The following is a 24,330-nucleotide window of genomic DNA, read 5'->3' as shown; positions in this document are numbered from 1 at the left end:
AAGTTAAAAGTAGAAATACCTCATGATCTAGCAGTTGTACTGTTGTTTATTTATCCAAAGAATATAGGAACACTAATTTAAAGGGACGCATGCACCTCTATATTTATAGTAGCATTATTGACAGTATATAGTAATATTGACATAGTAATATAGTAATAACGGAATATTATTCAGCCATAAAAAAGAATAAAATCTTGCCATTTTCAAGCATGTGGATGGAGCTAGAGAGTATTATGCTAAGTGAAATAAGTCAGTCAGAGGAGACAAATACAGTATGATTTCATTCATATGTGGAATTTGAGAAGCAAAACAAATGAGCAAAGGGAAAAAACAAGACAGAGTGGGAGACAAATGAAGAAACAGACTTAATTATAGACAACATGTTGATGATTACCAGAGTGGGAGGTGGAGGAATGGGTTAAATTGGCGATGGGGTTCAAGGAGTGCACTTGTTGTGATGAGCACCAGATGATATATGAAATTGTGGAATCACTATACTGTACACCTGATACTAATATAACACTGTATGTTAACTAACTGGAATTAAAATAAAAATTTAGAAATACAAGAAACAAGTGAAAGCAAGGATGTGGCGAAAAAGAATCCTTGTGCACTATTGGTGAGAATGCAAACTGGTGCATCCACTGTGGAAAACAGTATGGAGTTTCCTCAAAACATTTAAAATAGTACTACCTTACGATCCAGTAATTGCACTACTGGGTATTTACCCCACAAATACAAAACACTAATTCAAAAGGCTATATGCACTCATGTGTTTATTGCAGCATTATGTACAGTAGCCAAATTATTCCAAGTGTCCATAGATAGATGAATGTATAAAGAAGATATGACATATATACATACATATATAATGGAATATCATTCAGCCATAAAAAGAATGACATCTTGCCATTTGCAACCACATGCATGGAGCTAGAGAGCGTAATGCTAAGTGAAATAAGCCAGTCAGAGAAAGACAAATACCATATGATTTCACTCATATGTGGAATTTAGGATATTCATGGTTTTAAATTGCAAAAGGAGTTTAGAAAATGCTGATAGAAGTTCAGAATGATGAGTATGATCCTATCTTTTTAATTCACACTTAGAGTGGAAAATACACCATATGTCACATTCACAGTCACAACTCCTTAATTTTTCACTTAGCAAGAACTAAAACTACTTCAGAGACCAGTAGAATATAAATGGCTGGGACCAGGAGTGTAGCTAAATGTGGCTTGGAAGCAGAATTTATGGATGGAAATGCTGGGGGATAAAAATGAAGATGGAAATCCAGGTAGGGACCAATTTGTGAAGGACTTGAAATCTGTGGAATCAGATTAGGATGTTATTTAGAGGCAAAATGTTTCCATTCAATGTTGGGTTTTTGTTATTAGATGGAGTGTTAGTAGAAGCTTCAACTCATGACAAACTGTGAGCTGGGTTTCAGAAAAATACATATCTCTTTTCTTTTATGACTGAAGAATAAAATTCTAGCCAGGCAACACCTGCTGAGACAAAGAACATGGAGCTCTCCTAGGGAAATGGAATGACCAAACTGAGGGATCCCATCAGATCTGATCTCGATTATACCTTTTTGGTAGCTCAAAGATGGTGCTGTTTTCCACACGATTCTCCTAAGATATAATCAGCACACAAACCACACACTTCTACCTTGCAGAACATGCATATTCAGTTGTATAAACATTGTTCTCTTTACCCCAGTTTGGCCAAATCCATGGTCCTGAACTGCCTGCTTTGCTACTGATAGAGAACATCTGAGATATAGAAAATTTCGGAGGTAATCGTCTGGCTTCCACATGTGAAGGTAGTGCTTTCTGAAGAAATCCCTGGGCACAGGATAACTAAATGTTACAGTATTTATTACTACCAAGAATTTAAGGAAGGCTGCAAATGGCAACCCTATGTAATATTTTTTCCTTTCCCACTATTTTACCGAGTAGCTTGATGGTTGAGAGCTAGAATTTAGCACAATTATTTTGGTAGCATTCCCTGAAGATAAAGCAGCTGACCCCTCTTCCTGGTCAAAGTGCTTGGATTATGCTTCCCCAAACATATGACCGACCTCTAAATAACCAGGCCCTTTTCTGGTGTTTCCATTCTCACCTTGTGGGACTCCAACCAGTTACTGCTTAGTGAAAAAACAGGAAATCCAATCATTCCTGGCTCACCACCTTCATCCTCATTTCCCACTCATACTAGTATACTTTGGCTGTAGCCACTTGGGTAACCAGCTGCAGTGCAAACTTATTTTGTACTTTCACACCTCTGGGCCTTTTCTGATGCTGATCCTTCAGTCTAGAATTCCCTTATATATCCTTTACATCCTGTCCATCACTTAGAGCTCAGTTTCTCCGTGAAGCATGTGCCCCCATTACTTTTTTTAATTTCTTTTTAACGTTTATTTTTTTGAGACAGAGAGAGACAGAGCATGAACAGGGGAGGGGCAGAAAGAGAGGGAGACACAGAATCCGAAACAGGCTCCAGGCTCCGAGCTGCCGGCACAGAGCCTGATTCGGGGCTCGAACTCACAGACTGTGAGATCATGACCCAAGCCGAAGTTGGACGCTCAACCGACTGAGCCACCCAGGCGCCCCACATGTGCCCCTATTCCAAGACGTCTCAAACTAAACTGTAATCCATGCTTGCTCCTTCTGTATTTATACCATATGTTAATTGACCCTACATTAGGGCAACTATTTCCATCTAACTTATATGAGTCATTTTTAATGAATAGGGTTAAAAAAATTCTTTGAATGGCAGATGGTATCAGAGAACGTACTTATGCTTGAGATTCTGACAGACTTGTGTTCAAATACTCCTCTCTTCCATTTGTTGCTCCCTGATTTTGAACAGGTAAATTCACTTCTGTGACCCAGTTTCCTCATCTGTAAAATGAGGACCATTAAGAGTAGCTACCTCATAGCTAACATTAAGTGTTTTAATGTGGGGCAAGTGAAAGTACCAGAAATTGCCTTGTACATAGTACATGCTCCATAAAGGTTAGCTCTCATTATTATCACCGTTGTTTGAACCTACCTCAGAATGTAAGCTCCATACAGAAAGAGGTAATCATTATGTTTGTCCTCTGCTGTATCCCTAGTACCCAGCACTGTGCCTGACGTGGTATGTACTCAAGAAATGTCTGCTGAGTGTGTGGATAAATTAATGAAACCATAAAATAATTCTCATTGTTAGCATCCTCCTCTTCGTCTTTGAATCTTCTGTTAACGTGGCGCTTTTCACCTCACAGAAAAACTGATGTCATTGAACATCTCTCATTCCTTGTTAATTCTGCTTTACCTCCGTTTGTTGCCCCTTTCTTGAATTCTCGGCTCTAAAATGTTTGAATCCAGCAGCAACCACTTCAACCACCCTAGTCTTCCTGGCAGCCCTAGTGGGCAGGAGTGGGGGACTGGAAGCGGGGCGTGGCCACCATGCCGCAGAACCAGACTGCGCCTGCGTAGGCTGCGGCAAAGCTAGGTACTGAGAAGCTAGCGGTCTTTTGCTCACTGGTTGTGTAGAAAGATCGCTTCTCTCTCCAGCTCTCCCTCCTGATCCCGGGTCTCTGGCTTAGGATTTGTGCTGAGGCGCCGACTCCTACCATCCTCTCTCTGACAGATTGCTGATTTCCCCGTTCCTGCTGCTGACTCCTGGAACCATGTCTCTGGTAAGCCAGAACGCGCGCCGCGGCAGCGCAGAGACCACTGCAGATTACGGCGACCGTCAGGGTGAGATGCAGGCTAGTGACGCCTCTGGGTCTCCGACCTCCATGCTTGTTCCCCAGGCCCTCCAGGGCCCTCATGCGCTAATCAACCCTCAGGATGCCAGCGCTTCCCAGACTGCGCAGGACCCGAATGACCTCGAGGTCCTAATTGAAGAGCAGTCCCAACGTTTGGGGGCGCTCAGGGTCCACGACCCTCTAGAAGACAGGTCAATTGCTTTGGTGAATTTCATGCGAATGAAAAGCCAAACCGAGGGTTCTATCCAGCAAGCAGAGATGCTAGAGTTCCTCAGAGAATACTCAGATCAGTTCCCTGAGATCCTTAGACGAGCCTCAGCCCACCTGGATCAGGTCTTTGGGTTGAACCTTAGGGTTCTTGATCCCCAGGCTGACATTTACAACCTAATCAGCAAACGGGGTTTCCAGACCACTGATCGCATAACAGAATCCTTGGATGTGCCAAAGGCAGGTCTCCTGGCCTTGGTCCTAGGCCACATCCTTCTGAATGGCAACCGGGCAAGAGAAGCATCCATTTGGGACCTGCTGTTAAAGGTTGATTTGCTGGGTGATCCCCAGAGGATCAACAACCTCTTTGGTAACACAAGGAACCTGCTCATTACTGACTTTGTGCGCATGCGGTTCTTGGAGTACTGGCCAGTATATGGCACTAATCCCCTCGAATTTGAGTTCTTGTGGGGCTCTAGAGCCCACATGGAAATCACAAAGATGGAAGCCCTGAAGTTTGTGGCAGAGGCCCATGATGAAGAACCCTGGAGCTGGCCAGAAGAATATAACAAGGCCCTGGAAGCTGACAAAGCCAAAGAAAGAAGACAGGCTGCTGGCTTGGAATTCTGGTCAGAGGACACTATGAATGATAAGGCCAATGATTTGGTCCAGTTGGCCATTAATGTCACTGAGGAGTTGCTGCCTATACATCAGGATGAGCTACTGGCTCACACTGGCAAAGAATTTGAGGAAGTGTTCCCAAATATCCTCAGTCGAGCTACTCTAATCCTTGATCTGTTCTATGGATTCTCTCTGATTGAGGTTGATACGAGTGAACACATCTACCTCCTTGTCCAGCAACCAGAATCAGAAGAAGAGCAAATGATGTTAGACAGCCTGGGGAGACCCACTCAAGAATATGTGATGCCAATTTTGGGTTTGATCTTCCTGATGGGCAACCGTGTCAAAGAGGCCAACATTTGGAACATGCTTCGTAGATTTGGTGTGGATGTAGGAAGAAAGCATGCCATCACCTGCAAGCTTATGAGACAGCGCTACTTGGAATGCAGGCCACTGTCCTACTCTAATCCAGTTGAGTATGAGCTTCTATGGGGTCCTCGAGCTCACCTTGAAACTACCAAAATGAAAGCCTTGGAGTATATGGCCAGGCTGTACAGAAAGCGACCACAGGACTGGCCAGAGCAATATAGGGAGGCTGTTGAAGATGAGGAGGCCAGAGTCAGATCTGAGGCAACTGCCATGTTCTTCTTTGGCCCCATGTGAAATCTGGGAAAATGTATCACATTAATTGGGTGTAATCAGTTATAGGTGCCCTGGGGAAATGGGCACTGAGGCCCCAAATCACAAGTCAGTCAGGGCTGGGGTGGAATGTACACATTGTGTTTGCTATTTGTGTTCTCTTTCTAATAGTATTCCCTCCCTTACGATATACCCTTGAATTAGGTTCATGATCAATGTTTATAAATGAAATTGCTCATTTGCTATCCCTGTCTTGTTTTAATATAAAACTCAGATATCTGTGTAAATTGTATTGGTAACGTTTACATCTTTCTATGATGTGGAAGAGAACATATAAATGTTCTTTAATTGTTTAAAATAATTAGTAAAATGTTGTGGTGCAAAAGTTAAGTAACAATAGTAACAACACACACACAACAAAATCAAACACAATATCACTGATCTGTGGATGCCTTCTTTGTGTCTACTGTTGTGTAAGAAAAAAATTGCTGGCATTTACCTGTATTTGCTTTGCTGTTCCAAATGTAGTGAAAAATATAAGTATAATGAATTAGATACCATGCTTAAGGATTCTTTTATTCAACAAACATTTATTAAGCACCTGCCATGCTCAGAGCACATGCTTTGTGCTGGGAATATAAGGGTGAAGAAGACCCAGCTGAACCCAGGGCTTAAGGGGAAGGGGCCACTGAAGTAAACCAGAAAATATTTTATTGCTGTGGTAATATAGTAGGGGTAAGCTCAGAGTGCTAGGAGAGACCACAGTAGTAACTTCCAACTAAACTGTAGGTGCTGGGAGGGGACAGTGGAGAAGGCAATGGGGCACAAGAAGGGCTAGGGAAGGGGCAGGGGTGTCCAGCAAATGATTAGTGGTGGAGTGAGTGAGGTGGTGGAAGGGGAGTATGAGGTGCTATGTAGGGCTGAGGGCAAATTCTCCTTTAGTGACTTCTAAGACCTGAGATTGGAAAGGAGGAGGGAGGGATTGTTGATGAAGTCAGGGGCGGTATGTAAAAACACCTTTTGGGGGATTCAGAAAGACAGTGTTGAGTTCAAGGGGGAAGTGGGAGAGGGAAGCCTGGGGCAGAGATAACAAAGACCCATATTCTCAGAGAGTGGGTCTTGGGAACCAATAATGATTCTCCTGAAGGCAACTGGTCTTGGATCTTGGGTCAGACCAAACAATCTACTTGAAGCTCTACCCAGCAATCTCTGCCACTGCAGTTTACTTCTGCATCCAAGCTGTTAAGGTGAGTACTTTGGCTCTCTTCATCCTGATCCTTCACGCAGCCTCTAACCCTGCTCACAGCTGTCCCTAAGCTTTCCCCAGAGAGCCTGCAAAAAACAATTTCTGTAAGGGAGCCCTGGCTCAGTAGTGGATATTATATGGAAAGTCATCTATTACGCAGGGGTGGGGGAGTTGCCCGCCAGTGGTTTAGGTGTTATATTTCCTCACCACCTGACACCCATAAGCTTTCTGCCCTTTCATCCATTTAATCATTAAGGGCTACCCCAAACTGCCACCTCCTAACAAATGAGAGAAGACTTTCCTCACATTTAAGTCAGCCTCAGGAAGAGAATGACACAACTGTCTCGCCGGGGGAGGGACAAAAAGAAGGGAGATACACCGTTTTGTTTCCAAATCCCCCCGCCTGCAGAAGTCAGATTAGAGCTGCCAGCTTGGGGAAGCCACTGCGCATGTCCACTCCGCGGTTGCCCGGGAGATACACCCCCACCTGGTCTCAGCGATCTTTCCTATCGTAACATTCCGCGAAAAACTGAACACTAAGGGCAGGATTTCTAGTAATGAGAAAATGAGTAACTAGAGAGCTAGAGCTAAAGGGGTTCTGGAAAATAGGCTGGGGGTGGAGTTGTGAGGCGGGAGAATATCTAACTCAAAATCTGGGATCTTGAAGTAGAGTCCTGCCTGTGTGCTGAGAGCTCTCATTCTTTAGCCTCCCTGGACCCTTAATATGTACATGCTTCTGGGGCGGGGAGAGGGGCAAGCAGATTATCGTTACAAGTTTTTTTGCTCTGATTTTTGGGGTTAGTGCATTTTCTGGATGTCGAGAACATAAGCTCTTCTGGGGATACGAGTAGAGAGAAACCTGTCAAGGGTAAGGTGTAGCATCTGGACCAACAATAGTGTAAAGTTGCCAAGTTTTTTAGTAATAAATTTGTGCCAGGCACTGTGCTGGGTCTTCACCTCCTTTAGCTCTAATCTTTCCACCAGTTCTCAAAGAAGCGTTTTAATAGCCTCATTTGACACTGTAGGAAACTGAGGCTTAAATCATATGCCAAAGGTCACGCAACCAGTCAGGGAATGTTGGGATTAGAGTCTAAGTCTGCCTTTGGCTACAGTTCACTCTTTCCGGTGCACTGCATCATACTCCCCCTCCAGTTTGTGTTATGTTTTCATTCAAATTTATTGATTCTCAAGAAATGTAAGAAAGGGCTGCATGACAGGATGGGAGGGGCAAGACGATAGCCCTCTGGGGGAGGATGAAAGTGAGGCTGAAATTTCTCCCGGCTCTTCCTTGTTCCATCACCCAGGCTCCATGAGGGCTGTCTAGGTGTAGAAAGCATAGTTTTGTCCAATCTCCCTACTCTATCCTGTGAGTCTTCCCCAATTTGCCCTATTCCTGAAAGCTTTCAGCCTAATCTGTTTTCACCCAGGGAAAGTCAAATGTCACCTTTGTGGACCTATAGAAATTTTTGGCAATGTTTTTTGTAATCCTGAAAGAACAATGACCTGACAGAGCTCATGCCTTGCCCAGGGGAGCTCAGGATGCAAAAACAGAAGTGGGAAATAGCCCATGTCACAGATGCCAAATGCAGTTTCCCATAAGTAATAAAGGTGAGACTTGCATGGAGCACATGCCTATGGTGAGGGAAAGGATGTAGTCTCTCTGTGGCTACAGCCATTTCTTTGAAAGCCATGAGAGGCCTGGGTACTCTCCTTTCTACACATGCCATATTAGAATTAGCACTCCCTAGGAGAAACACTAGTGGTGGAAGTGAGTGTCTGGTAAACAAGTCTTACAGAACATGCTGCATGAATTAATTCAATGTACAATCACCCTTAAGCTTTTAAACACTGAACCAAATATCCCTCTTCTCTGTGTGAATTAATTTGAAAAATGGTACAGCCTGAGTTCATTTGCAGACTTTTTGGGCCATCAATATCAAGTATTGAAACATTGGCCAAGTTAGGGCTTGCAAAATGGGTGTTGGTTAGATATGGGTTCATCATCCAACATATACATTGCCATTCAGATTCCCCTTTGATCCTTCCTGGAAAGAAAACATTGAGAATACATTTACTTTCAGTTGCTGAGGCCCAGGAGTGTCCTCTTTTGGAGAATATGGGTGGTTAGGGAAGACTTTTCCTGCCTTCTCTCCATCAGTTTCTGTATACACACTCCAGCCATCACAAATGAGCGTTACAATTCAAGGAAAAGCTGAGCTGGACTGGCATATACGGACTTCGAGGCAATTCTATCAGCCCTAGAATTGCTGCCTGTAGACCCTCTGATACCAACAATCTAGACCAGGCTGTAAGTATCCTTTAGGGTCAGAAAAGAACCCCACAGTCTCCTCCTACCTTCCTAGTGGAGATCTCCAGACAGTGAGATTTTCTCACTCTACATAGTTTCTCTTCCCCCTCAATGAGTACTCAGCAATGTCTTAAGGAATTCTCTCCAGACAGAGTTTGAGGCTAGTTTTAAAGAAATTTGAAAAAGAATGATCAGAGTGGGCCCTGGCTCCCTCAGACATTTCTGTTCCAGGCCTCATGTAAATACTCTAAGCACATAATAAGGAAAGTACAGTATATCAGAATAATTATGAACTCTGGATCTGGCCAGTGTTGGCTCTCTCACTTCCTGGCTGCGTGACTTTGGACTTAACATCTCTATCTAGACTACTTAAAGCAATTTTCAAGAAATTGATAGAAAGCCCAGGGTCACACACTTACTATTTGATGATGTCAGCACTATAACCCAGGCCAATTATATATTCGTCTAGTGATATTTCAGTTCTACACACTGCTTTTAAGACTACTTGTCAACATCTTGGTAGCTGAGTTCAAATTAATATAGAGTTCTTAGAATTACTAGCATTGTTTTTTTTAAGCAATTATTTTAGGTGAATATTAGACCCAGACTAATTATAAATTATGAAGTTTAGCTGCGTTAATAACATATCCTTTGCAAACACCCATCCACAAGACACTTTTTAAGGGGCTCCTGTGTGGTCTCTTCAAGCAGGCCTCAGTGACTTTTAAGGAATTATCTGTTTTATATACCACTCAGGGAGTCCCGAACAGTGAAGACAACTTCTCTCATAAAAGGGCAGGGTTAGGAAGGGAATTACGAGCCAAAGCCTGATGTCTGGGCAGCCTTATTTCTTATTTTATTTTATTTATAATTAAAAATATTTTTGATGTTTATTTTTGAAAGAGAGAGAGACAGAGCACAAGTAGGGGAGGGACAGAGAGAGAGAGAGAGAGAGAGAGAGGGAGAGAGAGAGACAGAATCCAAATCAGGCTCCAGGCTCTGAGCTGTCAGCACAGAGCCAGACACGGGGCTCAAACTCACAAACTGAGATCCTGACCTGAGCCAAAGTTGGACGCTTAACTGAGCCACCTAGGTGCCCCTCTTATTTTATTTTTTTTATTTGAGTATTTAACACACAATGTTGTATTAGTTTCAGGTACACAACTTAGTGATTTGAGAAATTTATACATTATGCTATGTTCACAAGTGTAACTACCATTTGTTACATTGCATCCCTATTACAATATCATTGACAGTATTCCTTATGTTGTGCCTTTTACTCTGGTGACTTACTCATTACATTACTGGAGGCCTGCATCTCCTCTTCTTCACCAGTTTTTTCCAACCCCTCACTCCTCTCCCCTCTAGCAACCATCAGTTTGTTCTTTGTATTTTATAGGTCTGCTTCTTCTTTTTGTTTCCTTATTCATTTTTTTTTTGCAATCCCACTTATAAGTGGAATCTGTCTTTCTCAGTATGACTTATTTCACTTAGTACAATACCATCTAGGTCCATACATGTTGTCTCAAATGGCACGATCTCACCTTTTTTATGGCTGTGTAATATTTCATATATACATATACATATATATATATATATTACATTTTCTTTTAAGTTCATTTTGTTAAGTTTATTTTCTCTTTATTTTGAGAGAGAGAGATAGAGATAGAGAGACAGAGAGAGAGAGACAGAGAGAGAGCAAGTAGAGGAGGGACAGAGAGAGGCAGGGGAGAGAGAATCCTAAGCAGGCTCCACACTGCCAGCACAGAGCCCAATGTGGGACTTGAACCCACAAACTGTGAGATCATGACCTGGGCTGAAACCAAGTGTCAGACACTTAACCAACTGAGCCAACTGTGCCCCAATATCATATTTTCATTATACATTTGTCTACTGATGGACACTTAGGTTGCTTCCATATCTTGTCTATTATCAACAATGCTGCAATAAACATAAGGGTACATATGCCTTTTGAAATTAGTGTTTTTGTTTTCTTTGGGTAAATACCCAGTGGTGAAATTATTGGATCATATAGTATTTCTATTTTTTTTTACAACCTTCATACTGTTTTCCACAGTGGCTATACTAATTTACATTCCTAGGAACAGTGCACAAGGGTTCCTTTTCTCCACATCCTAACACGTTATTTCTTGTCACTTTCATTTTAATCATTCTTACTGTTGTAATATGTAACTGTGGTTTTGATTTGCATCTCCCTGATGATGAGTGGTGTTGAGCATCTTTTCAAGTGTCTGTTGGTCATCTGTCTGCTTTGGTAAAATGTCTATTCAGTTTCTCTACCCACTTTTTAATTGGATTGTTTGTTTTTTAGGTGTTGAGTTGTAGAAGTTTTTTGTATATTTTGGATATTAATTGGAAAAACCATTTGCAAATATCTTCTCCCATTCAGTAGGTTGGTGTTATTTTTTGTTGTTGCTGTTGGTGGTGGTGGTTTCATTCACTGTGAAATAGTTTTTTATTTTGATGTAGTCCCAATAGTTTATTTTTGCTTTTGTTTCCCTTGCCTTAGGAGACATATCTAGAAAAATGTTTCTATGACTGATATCAGAAAAGTTACTGCCCATGGTCTTTTCTAGGATTTTTATGGTTTCAGGTCTCATGCTTAGGTCTTTAATTCATTTTGAGTTTATTTTTGTGTATGTTGTTAGAAAGTGGTCCAGTTTTAGTCTTTTACATGTAGCTGTCCAGTTTTCTCAGCACCATTCATTGAAAAGAGTGTCTTTTCCCCATTGTATATTCTTGCCTCCTTTGTCATAGGTTAACTGACCATATTATCATGTGTTTAGTTCTGGAGACTCTATTCTTTTCTATTGATTTACGTGTCTATTTTTTGTGCCAGTACCATACTGTTTTGATTACTACAGCTTTGTAGTATATATTGACATCTGGAATTTTGATACCTCCACTTTTTTCTTCTTTCTCGGGATTGCTTTCGCTATTCAGGGTCTTCTGTGGTTCCATACAATTTTTAGGATTATTTGTTATAGTTTTCTGAAAAAATGCTGTTGGTATTATGATAAGGATTGCAGTAAATCTGTAGGTTGTTTTTGGTAATGTGGACATATTAACAATATTAATTCTTCCAATCCATGATCATGGAATATCTTTCCATTTGTGTCATCTTTAATTTCTTTCATCAGTGTTTTAGAGTGTTTGGAGTACAGGTCTTTCACCTCTTTGGTTAAGTTTATTCCTAGGGATTTTATTATTTTTGGGGTGCATTTATAAATGGTGTTATTTTTTAAAAAAAAATTCTCTTTCTAAGTAGGCTTATTTCAAAGTACTTTTCTCATTAGAGCATTTAGTTTGGCATGGGATGGTCAGAGTATGGACTCTGTCCTCTGAATGTCCACTTTCCTCAAAACATAGAAGTAGCATGAAGAAAGTGAAAACACAAGAATTGTCATCACTTCTGAATCTGCCTTCTATTCTGAAGCCTTAACCTGCTTGGACTGCTCAGAGAAGCTTCCTGGCCATTGAGGTTGGCAGCAACAAGGGTGCCTTGGGATGTTCTAAGGAGAAGATGCCCATTATTCCAGACAGTGAGGGAGACCACCCTGAGATCCAGCTCTAGAGAACTATTTTCACAAAGGACTTCTCTCCTTTCTTTGGATTGGGGGATGTGAGGATTGTAAGGCCTAGGATGAGAGAAGTAAAGAGAGGGAGCTTTGGCACAGCTGCTAACCATTTATAGCATATCTCCTCACACAACTATGGGCATGGGAAGAAAGTCAGTAGCCATACATGCTGAGTGAACATAAGTCAATGACCAGCTATGACAGGGAACAAACTGGCCTTTGAGATCAATGGCAGCTCCCAAGCCTCTTGTTTGCATGGCCTTTACTGCCAACTCTACCCAGAAGGAGTCAGACCTAGTTCAGCCCAATCCACATGTAGTTACACCAAAATCTGTCCTGGAATCTGAGACTCATTTACACTGAAGGAGCCCCTGGAAGTCAGGCTTGTCAAAAGGCCACTTTCCCAGTTCAGTTTAACAAGCAATTGCTGAACACCTGCTATATGCTAGCCTAGTTATAATAGAAACTAGGACACAGGGATGAATCAAATGTGGCCTTCACCTTATCTGTATTCTAATTCTCTATTCAGTTTGGAGTCTGTACAACTACATAACCAATCTATTAAGGTTTTATTCCAAAGTATAACTTTTTCATTTCTAGAATTTCTGTTTCTTTTTCAAACATACCTTATGTTTTTCAAGATAAGGATGCTGTTCTTTTCTTATTGATTCCAGTCTCTTTTTAATCTCTTTAAACATTTTAATCAGTCTTATTGTAAAGCTTTTTTATATTTTCCTATTTCTTAGTTGTTAATTCTGTCATTTGATGGGTCTGCTCAGTATCTAATCGTGGTGATTTTTTTATATGTGCTTTATAACTCATATCTGTGTGCTAATCTTTAGTAGGCATTACCTTCTGAGAGACTCTCAGACTATCTCTGCTGCCAATCTTTCCCTCTTGGAGAGAAGGCATGAAGTTACACATAGTCTGGTGCAGCTGTTCCACTGTAGTCCTTCAAGTACAGACATCATGTCTTCCTGAGCTTAGAGGCTCTCTGAATCTCCTCTGAAAGAATACCTCCTGCCCCATGTAAGCCTTCTCCTTTTCATATGTCTTTAAGACATTTATCCAAATCTTTGCTGCCTTCTATGGTTCAGTGCTCTTATAGTTTACTCCTTTTATAAATCTTTAGTGTCATTTCAATGGTATTTTGGAAAGAAAGGGAAAAGAGGGATGTAATTCAACATCTTGACCAGAACACAGCACTTATTTCAATAGGGAAAAGTTGAAGTCAACCTAAGGTCTCACAGCATATACTTTGGTTTTACTTGGTAATAGAATTAGGGTCCCTCCTTTCAATGGAACAATTGAAATATTTGGGAATGATGGAGTAGAAGACTAGTAAAGAATAATAAATGATATTCAGTATGTATTGTTAACTACAAAATACAAGCTATGAGACAATAAATACAGAGTCAATATTGTCTTGTAAAAATGTATGTGCAAGTATTAGAAATACATTTTTTAACTTATGAATAGTGATGTGGTAGACAAAATAATAGTCCCCCAATGATGTCCATGTGATGATCCCTGGAACTTGCTAATATGCTACTTTATATGGCAAAAGGGACTTTTCAGATATGATTGAATTAAGGAACATGACCTAGGGAGGTTGTCCTGGATTATGCAGATGGATGCAATGTAATCACAGTCATCTTTATATGAGGGTGGCAGGAAGAACAGTAGTAGGTGATGTGACAAAGGAATCAAGAGACTGAAGAGATATGAGGAAGGGGTCATGAACCAAGAAATGCAGACAAGCCTCTAGAGGTTGAAAAAGGCAAAGAAATGGATTCTTTCCGCAGAGACTCAAGAAAGAATGAACCCTGTTGGGACCTTGACTTTAGTCCAGTGAGACTAATTTTGGACTTCTGACCTCCAGAATTATAAAATAATAATTCTACCAAGTATGTAGTAATTTCTTACAGCAGCAATACGAAACTAATGCAAGTGCTTACCATAGGTTGGAGAAATTTAGAGTGATTTAAGTTTCTATTTTGCTTGAAAAAAATTAACATTCACGTAAATAAGGGACCATAGTTAAAGCACCTAAATCTTTCAATAACAATGAGGCACTGGTTGTCAGCTTATGGTTGTAAAAAATAAAAGTATTGTAATATACATGGTAGGAGAACGCATAAGGAAAAAAAATGCATGTACTTATATGTCTCATAGAAATATAAATTAGTATTGGGTTTTATAGGGCTACATTAATTAGAACACAAAAATTTTTAAGAAATAATTATCTCATGGTACACTGCAGTTCCATTTCTAAGAATGAATTTTGAGAAAACATTTTTGGATATAAACTTACATTTGGCTTGAAGGATTATTTCAGACTTATTTAAATGAAGACAAATGCCAATGAAAACCAATTAATAAAAACATCAGTAAATCTTCAATATCAGTTGATTGGAAAGGAAAATAAAAGTCTGTCTATGTAATAGAATGACATATAGACAATAGAAATGATGATGTGCAACTGATGAAACGATAAAGAAATTGTGGTTTATATATACAATGGAATACTACTTGGCAATGAGAAAGAATGAAATATGGCCTTCTTTTTCAATATATGAACTTTATCGTCAAATTGGTTTCCATACAACACCCAGTGCACATCCCAAAAGGTGCCCTCCTCAATACCCATCACCCACCCTCCCCTCCCTCCCACCCCCCATCAACCCTCAGTTTGTTCACAGTTTTAAAGAGTCTCTTATGCTTTGGCTCTCTCCCACTCTAACCTCTTTTTTTTTCCTTCCCTCCCCCATGGGTTTCTGTTAAGTTTCTCAGGATCCACATAAGAGTGAAACCATATGGTATCTGTCTTTCCCTGTATGGCTTATTTCACTTAGCATCACACTCCCCAGTTCCATCCACGTTGCTAAAAAGGGCCATATTTCATTCTTTCTCATTGCCACGTAGTACTCCATTGTGTATATAAACCACAATTTCTTTATGCATTCATCAGTTGATGGACATTTAGGCTCTTTCCATAATTTAGCTATTGTTGAGAGTGCTGCTATAAACCTTGGGGTACAAGTGCCCCTATGCATCAGTACTCCTGTATCCCTTGGGTAAATTCCTAGTAGTGCTATTACTGGGTCATAGGGTAGGTCTATTTTTAATTTTTTGAGGAACCTCCACACTGTTTTCCAGAGTAGCTGCACCAATTTGCATTCCAACCAGCAGTGCAAGAGGGTTCCCGTTTCTCCACATCCTCTCCAGCATCTATAGTCTCCTGATTTGTTCATTTTGGCCACTCTGACTGGCGTGAGGTGATATCTCAGTGTGGTTTTGATTTGTATTTCCCTGATGAGGAGTGACATTGAGCATCTTTTCATGTGCCTGTTGGCCATCTGGATGTCGTCTTTAGAGAAGTGTCTATTCATGCTTTCTGCCCATTTCTTCACTGGGTTATTTGTTTCCTGGGTGTGGAGTTTGGTGAGTTCTTTATAGATTTTGGATACTAGCCCTTTGTCCGATATGTCATTTGCAAATATCTTTTCCCATTCCGTTGGTTGCCTTTTACTTTTGTTGATTGTTTCCTTTGCTGTGCAGAAGTTTTACATCTTCATAAGGTCCCAGTAGTTCATTTTTGCTTTTAATTCCCTTCCTTTGGGGATGTGTCAAGTAAGAAATTGCTACAACTGAGGTCAGAGAGGTCTTTTCCTGCTTTCTCCTCTAAGGTTTGGATGGCTTCCTGTCTCACATTCAGGTCCTTTATCCATTGAGTTTATTTTTGTGAATGGTGTGAGAAAGTGGTCTAGTTTCAACCTTCTGCATGTTGCTGTCCAGTTCTCCCAGCACCATTTGTTAAAGGGACTGTCTTTGTTTCCATTGGATGTTCTTTCCTGCTTTGTCAAAGATTAGTTGGCCATACGTTTCTGGGTCTAGATCTGGGGTTTCTATTCTATTCCATTGGTCTATGTGTCTGCTTTTGTGCCAATACCATGCTGTCTTGATGATGACAGCTTTGTAGTGGAGGCTAAAGTCTGGGATTGTGATGCCTCCTGCTTCGGTCCTCTTCAAAATTACTTTGGCTATTCGGGGCCTTTTGTGGTTCCATATGAATTTTGGGATTGCTTGTTCTAGCTTTGAGAAGCATGCTGGTGCAATTTTGATTGGGATTGCATTGAATGTGTAGATAACTTTGGGTAGTATTGACAATTTGACAATATTTATTCTTCCAATCCATGAGCACAGAATGTTTTTCCATTTCTTTATATCTTCTTCAATTTCCTTCATTAGCTTTCTACAGTTTTCAGCATACAGATCTTTTGCATCTTTGGTTAGATTTATCCCTAGGTATTTTATGCTTCTTGGTGCAATTGTGAATGGAATAAGTTTCTTTATTTGTCTTTCTGTTGCTTCATTGTTAGTGGATAAGAATGCAACTGATTTCTGTACATGGATTTTGTATCCTGCAACTTTGCTGAATTCATGTATCAGTTCTAGCAGACTTTTGGTGGAGTCTATCGGATTTTCCATGTATAATATCATGTCATCTGCAAAAAGCGAAAGCTTGACTTCATCTTTGCCAATTTTGATGCCTTTGATTTCCTTTTGTTGTCTGATTGCTGATGCTAGAACTTCCAGCACTATGTTAAACAACAGAGGTGAGAGTGGGCATCCCTGTCGTATTCCTGATCTCAGGGGGAAAGCTCTCAGTTTTTCCCCATTGAGGATGCTATTAGCTGTGGGGTTTTCATAAATGGCTTTGATGATGTTTAAGTATGTTCCATCTATCCCGACTTTCTCGAGGGTTTTTATTAAAAAACGTTGCTGAATTTTGTCTAAGGCCTTTTCTGCATCGATTGACAGGATCATATGGTTCTTATCTTTTCTCTTATTAATATGATGTATATCGTTGATTGATTTGCAAATGTTGAACCAGCCCTGCATCCCAGGAATGAATCCCACTTGAGCATGGTGAATAATTCTTTTTATAAGCTGTTGAAATTGATTTCCTAGTATCTTATTGAGAATTTTTGCATCCATATTCATCAGAGATATTGGCCTGTAGTTCTCTTTTTTTACTGGTTCTGTCTGGTTTGGGAATCAAAGGAATGCTGGATCATAGAATGAGTCTGGAAGTTTTCCTTCCCTTTCTACTTTGTGGAATAGTTTGAGAAGTATAGGTATTATCTCTCGTTTAAATGTCTGGTAGAACTCCCTTGGGAAGGCATCTGGCCCTGGACTCTTATTTGTTGGGAGAATTTTGATAACTGATACAATTTCATCTCTGGTTATGGGTCTGTTCAAGCTTTCTATTTCCTCCTGATTGAGTTTTAGAAGTGTGTGGGTGTTTAGAAATTTGTCCATTTCTTCCAGGTTGTCTAGTTTGTTGGCATATAATTTTTCATTGTATTCCCTGAGAATGCTTGTATTTCTGATGGATTGGTTGTAATAATTCCATTTTCATTCATGATTTTATCTATTTGGGTCCTCTCCCTTTTCTTTTTGAGAAGCCTGGCTAGTGGTTTATCAATTTTGTTTATTTTTTCAAAAAACCTACTCTTGGTTTCGTTGATCTGCTCTACAGATTTTTTAGATTCTATATTGTTTATTTCTGCTCTGATCTTTAATATTTCTCTTCTTCTGCTGGGTTTAGGCTCTTTGCTGTTCTGATTCTATTTCCTTTTGGTGTGCTGTTAGATTTTGTATTTGGGATTTTTCTTCTTTCTTGAGATAGGCCTGGATTGCAATGTAGTTTCCTCTCAGGACTGGCTTCGCTGAATCCTAAAGCATTTGGATTGTTGTATTTTCATTTTCATTTGTTTCCATATATTTTTTAATTTCTTCCCTAATTGCCTGGTTGACAAACTCATTATTTAGTAGGGTGTTCTTTAACCTCCATGCTTTTGGAGGTTTTCCACCTTTTTCCTGTGGTTGATGTCAAGCTTCATAGCATTGTGGTCTGAAAGTATGCATGGTATTATTTCAATTCTTGTATACTTATGAAGGGCTGTTTTGTGACCCAGTATGTGATCTATCTTGGAGAATGTTCCATGTGCACTCCAGAGGAATGTATATTCTGTTGCTTTGGGATGCACAGTTCTAAATATATCTGTCAAGCCCATCTGATCCAATGTATCATTCAGGGCCCTTGTTTCTTTTTTGACCGTGTGTCTAGATGATCTATCCATTTCTGTAAGTGGAGTGTTAAAGTCCCCTGCAATTACCACATTATTATCAATAAGGTTGCTTGTGTTTGTAATTGTTTTATATATTTGGGGGCTCCTGTACTCAGCACATAGACATTTATAATTGTTAGCTCTTCCTGATGGATAGACCCTGTGATTATTATACAATGCCCTTCTTCATCTCTTGTTACAGCCTTTAATTTAAAGTCTAGTTTGTCTGATATAATATGGCTACTCCAGATTTCTTTTGACTTCCAGTAGCATGATAAATAGTTCTCCATCCCCTCACTTTCAATCTGAAAGTGTCCTCGGGTCTAAAATGAGTCTTTTGTAGACAGCAAATAGATGGGTCTTGTTTTTTTATCCACTCTGATGACCTATGTCTTTTGGTTGGTGCATTTAGTCCATTTACATTCAGTGTTATTATAGAAAGATATGGGTTTAGAGTCATTGTGACGTCTGTAGGTTTCATGCTTGTAGCGATGTCTCTGGTACTTTGTCTCACAGGATCCCCCTTAGGATCTCTTGTAGGGCTTGTTTAGTGGTGACGAATTCCTTCAGTTTTTGTTTTTTTGGGAAGACCTTTACCTCTCCTTCTATTCTAAATGACAGACTTGCTGGATAAAGGATTCTTGGCTGCATATTTTTTCTGTTCATCACATTGAAGATCTCCTGCCATTCCTTTCTGGCCTGCCAAGTTTCAGTAGAGAGATCGGTCAGGAGTCTCATAGGTCTCCCTTTATATGTTAGAGCACATTTATACCTACCTGCTTTCAGAAGTTTCTCTTTATCCTTGTATTTTGCCAGTTTCACTATGATATGTCGTGCAGAAGAAGATCGATTCAAGTTACTTCTGAAGGGAGTTCTCTGTGCCTCTTTGATTTCAATGCCTTTTTCCTTCCCCAGGTCAGGGAAGTTCTCAGCTATTATTTCTTCAAGTACACCTTCAGCACCTTTCCCTCTCTCTTCCTCCTGTGGAATACCAATTATACGTAGATTATTTCTCTTTAGTGCATCACTTAGTTCTCTAATTTTCCCCTCATACTCCTGGATTTTTTTTATCTTTTTCTCAGCTTCCTCTTTTTCCATAATTTTATCTTCTAGTTCAACTATTCTATCCTCTGCCTCTTCAATCTGAGCCGTGGTTGTTTACATTTTATTTTGTAGCTCATTTATAGCACTTTTTACCTCCTCCTGACTGTTCCTTAGTCTCTTGATCTCTGTAGCAAGAGATTCTCTGCTGTCCTCTATACTGTTTTCAAGCCCAGCGATTAATTTTATGACTATTATTCTAAATTCACTTTGTGTTATATTGTTTAAATAATTTTTGATCAGTTCGTTAGCTGTTGTTATTTCTTGGACATTTCTCTGAGGGGGAATTCTTCCATTTGGTCATTTTGGATAGTCCCTGGAGTGGTGCGCGACTGTGGGGCACTTCTCCTATGCTGTCTTGAATAACTTGTGTTGGTGGGCTGGGATGCAGTTAGACCTGATGTCTGCCCCCAGCCCACCGCTGGGGCCACAGTCAGACTGGTGTGTGCCTTCTCTTCCCCTCTCCTAGGGGCAGGATTCACTGTGGGGTGGTGTGGCCCGTCTGGGCTACTTGCATACTGCCAGGCTTGTGGTATTAGCTGGGGTGGATCAGCAAGGTGCACAGGGGCGGGAGGGGCAGCCTCAGCTGGCTTATCCTTTGGTGATCCGCTTTGGGAGGGGCCCTGCGGCACTGGGAGGGAGTCAGACCTGCAGCTGGAGGGATGGATCCGCAGAAGCACAGCGTTGGGTTTTTGCGCAGTGCCAGCAAGTTCCCTGACATAACTGGTTCCCTTTGGGATTTTGGCTGGGGGATTGGCGAGGGAGATGGCACTGGTGAGTGCCTTTGTTCCCCGCCAAGCTGAGGTGTGTCATCCAGGGTTCAACAACTCTCCCTCCCGTTGTCCTCCAGCCTTCCCGCTCCGCGAACAGAGCTGTTAACTTATAACCTTCCAGATGTTAAGTCCTGCTTGCTGTCAGAACACACTCCGTCTGGCTCCTCCACATTTGCAAGCCAGACTCAGGGTCTCTGCTTGGCCGGAAGGCTGCCTCTCCACCCCGGCTCCCTCCCGCCAGTCCGTGTAGCGTGCACCGCCTCTTCACCCTTCCTACCCTCTTCCCTGGGCCTCTCGTCTGCGCTTGGCTCCAGAGAATCCATTCTGCTAGTCTTCTTGTGGTTTTCTGGGTTATTTAGGCAAGTGTAGGTGCAATCTAAGTGATCAGGAGGACGCGGTGAGCCCAGAGTCCTCCTACGCCGCCATCTTCCTTCCTAAATTGAAATATGGCCTTTTGTAGCAACACGAATGGAACTGGAGAGTGTTCTGCTAAGTGAAATAAGTCATACTGAGAAATACAGATACCATGTGTTTTCATTCTTATGTGGATCCTGAGAAACTTAACAGAAGACCATGGGGGAGGGGAAGGGGAAAAAAGAGAGGGAGGGAGTCAAACCATAAGAGACTCTTAAAAACTGAGAATAAACTGAGGGTTGCTGGGGGGTGGGTGGGGAAAGTGGGTGATGGGCATTGAGGAGGGCACCTGTTGGGATGGGTGTTGTATGGAATCAAATTTGACAATTAATTTCATATTAAAAAAATAGAAATGATGATTCACAGGGGGGCCTGGTTGGCTTAGTTGGTTAAGCATCCAGCTCTTGATTTTGTCTCAGGTCATGATCTCACATTTCATGAGATTGAGCCCTGGATCAGGCTCTGCACTGACAGCATGGAGACTCTTGGGGTTCTCTCTCTCCCTCTCTCTCTCTGCTCCTCCCCTTCTTACATGCACACTCTCTCACTCTTTCTCAAAATAAATAAATAAAACCTTTTTTAAATAGAAGAAAAAGAAATTATGATGTAAAATAATTGTTAATGGCAAGGAAGTTATTTTGGAGACTATTAACAGTATAACTCCATTCCTTTGGAATGAAAAAGGACTATTTCTCCAGCCCCATTATAATCTTGTTCATCTTTAGTTAGTAGTTTTGCAGGTGCTTTCTATTTTTGCATATATTATAATATGCACTTTCTTAATTTTCTACAGTAAAATTACATCTGTTCTAATGAACTGATGAAAATACCAAAGGCATACTATGATGACCTCTTCTTTTGAAAAGTGAAAAAGTAATTTTAATGTTTGACTGTAAGTTGGGTTGAGAAAATATTTTATGCTGTGTGTAGTAGGATAGGTACAAACAGCCCCTTTATGGAGAGTCTTTGTAGCAAAATAACAGTTTTGAAGGTTTTATCAGGAAATAATATAGCATATAAATATAGACCTGGGTATATAGAGTCCATAGAAGTATTCACTGAACAGGCTAAAACTAGGTTTAAAAAAAAAAAAAGAAGTAGTTACAGAAAATTGGATGTTTTTCATTAATTGAATAGAATTCTATCATTGAACAGGAAGAAGCAGAAAAAAATATTTCAAGGCACATAAATGTTAATAATGTATCATTGTATGATAAAAAGCAAATATTTGGTAAGATTATATTTTTGTAAAAGTAGGCATATAATACATAAAGTCCATACAATGAAAAGGAATGCTCTTAAATTAAGCTTTGGTCAAATCTATGTGTCACATGGAATTCTGGTTATTATTTTATGAAAGTTTACTTATTTTTAAGAGAGAGACAGAGAGAGAGAGAGAGAGCACAAGCAGGGGAGGGGCAGAGAGAGAGGGAGACACAGAATCTGAAGTAGGGTCCAGGCTCTGGGCTGTCAGCGCAGAGCCTGACACGGGGCTCGAACTCATGAATGGTGAGGTCATGACATGAGCAGAAGTCAGCTGCTTAACCTACTAGGTCACCCGGGCACCCCAGAATTATGGTTATTTTTATATCTTCTTATCATGACATTATTTATGCACAACAAAATATTTGTTCTTGTGTAATATTTGTAAGTCTGAACAAAAAATAAGGAGAACCAAATAGTTTTAGTCAATTAAATGAGCACAGGCCCAATATAACTAAAGATACACATTGGAGGCATTCATTTGGGCACTGTATCACCTTACCCATGGGACCCCATACTAGAACAACTTCAATGAAAGCCATTTGGCAACATTTCATTCAAAGCTCTGAAATACACAGGCAACTAAGAGCCACTTAATCTCATGAAATCTTTGTCCCATAATTAATTTTGGCTATCAGCGCAGATTTAAATACAAGGATGTTCTATTCACCACCACTTATTTAAATTTAGAATAATTTGAATCACACTGAATACTCAACAATAATGTAAAGCATTGAGAAAGCAGGATTAATTCATGGGAATTTAAGGTATTACAAACATTGCAAATGATTTCCTAGAAGAATATTTGAAAATGTGGGAAATTGTAAAATATACTTTTTCAACATTTTGTTTTGAAATAATTACCAATACACAGTTGCAAAAGGTAGTATGTAGAGATTCTGTGTACTCTTTATCCAGTGTTTTCCCCATGATTACTTCTTGAATATATATAGTACAATATCAAAACCAGGAAACTGACATTGATATAATGTATGTTTACAATTCTATGTCATTTTATCACATGTAACCATCACCACACACAAGATATATAACTATTCCATCCCAATAACTGTTTTTCTTGTCTTTATAATCACACCCACACTTGACCCCACACACACTCCTGCCATCCCTTACCCCTAACGGCCACTGATTTGTTTCCCATCTCTAAAATTTTGTCATTTCAAGAATGGTATATAAAAGGAATCATATAGCATGTAACTTTTTCAGATTAGCTTTTTAATTTAGAATAATTCCTTTAATATCTATCCAAGTTGTTGCATTTATCAACAGTTTGTTCCTTTTTACTGCTGTGTAGTTTTCCATGGTGTGAATGTACCACGGTGTGTTTGATCATTCACCTATTAGGGTACATTTGGGTTATTTCCAGGATTTCACTATTACAAATAAAGCTGATATGAAAAAGTTGAGGAATCAGTCTCTTTAACAAATGCTGCTGGGAGAACTGGACAGCAACATGCAGAAGATTGAAACTAGACCACTTTCTCACACCATTCACAAAAATAAACTCAAAATGGATAAAGGACCTGAAGGTGACACAGGAAACCATCAAAACCCTAGAGGAGAAAGCAGGAAAAGACCTCTCTGACCTCAGCCGTAGCAACCTCTTACTTGACACATCCCCAAAGGCAAGGGAATTCAAAGCAAAAATGAACTATTGGGACCTTATAAAGATAAAAAGCTTCTGCACAGCAAAGGAAACAACCAACAAAACTAAAAGGCAACCAACGGAATGGGAAAAGATATTTGCAAATGACATATCAGACAAAGGGCTAATATCCAAAATCTATAAAGAACTCACCAAACTCCACACCCGAAAAACAAATAACCCAGTGAAGAAATGGGCAGAAAACATGAATAGACACTACTCTAAAGAAGACATCCGGGTGGCCAACAGGCACATGAAAAGATGCTCAACGTCGCTCCTCATCAGGGAAATACAAATCAAAACCACACTGAGATATCACCTCACGCCAGTCAGAGTGGCCAAAATGAACAAATCAGGAGACTATAGATGTTGGAGAGGATGTGGAGAAACGGGAACCCTCTTGCACTGTTGGTGAGAATGCAAACTGGTGCAGCCACTCTGGAAAACAGTGTGGAGGTTCCTCAAAAAATTGAAAATAGACCTACCCTATGACCCAGCAGTAGCACTGCTAGGAATTTACCCAAAGGATACAGGAGTACTGATGCATAGGGGCACTTGTACCCCAATGTTTATAGCAGCACTCTCAACAATAG

The 24,330-nt window shown here is 40.4% G+C and overlaps 1 protein-coding gene across 1 annotated transcript; it reads left to right on the top strand.

The window, feature by feature from the left end:
* The first annotated feature begins 3,479 nt into the window (after window positions 1-3,479).
* On the top strand, window positions 3,480-5,785 carry MAGEE2 (MAGE family member E2). The gene has a single exon (XM_015086145.3). It carries the CDS (start codon window positions 3,683-3,685, stop codon window positions 5,252-5,254), a length of 1,572 nt encoding a protein of 523 aa, XP_014941631.2. The 5' UTR covers window positions 3,480-3,682; the 3' UTR covers window positions 5,255-5,785.
* Window positions 5,786-24,330: the final 18,545 nt, after the last annotated feature.

This window comes from Acinonyx jubatus, chromosome X (genome assembly GCF_027475565.1).
Source record: "Acinonyx jubatus isolate Ajub_Pintada_27869175 chromosome X, VMU_Ajub_asm_v1.0, whole genome shotgun sequence".
NCBI classification, from domain to species: domain Eukaryota; kingdom Metazoa; phylum Chordata; class Mammalia; order Carnivora; family Felidae; genus Acinonyx; species Acinonyx jubatus.
This window is presented reverse-complemented; position numbering and strand designations above follow the sequence as displayed.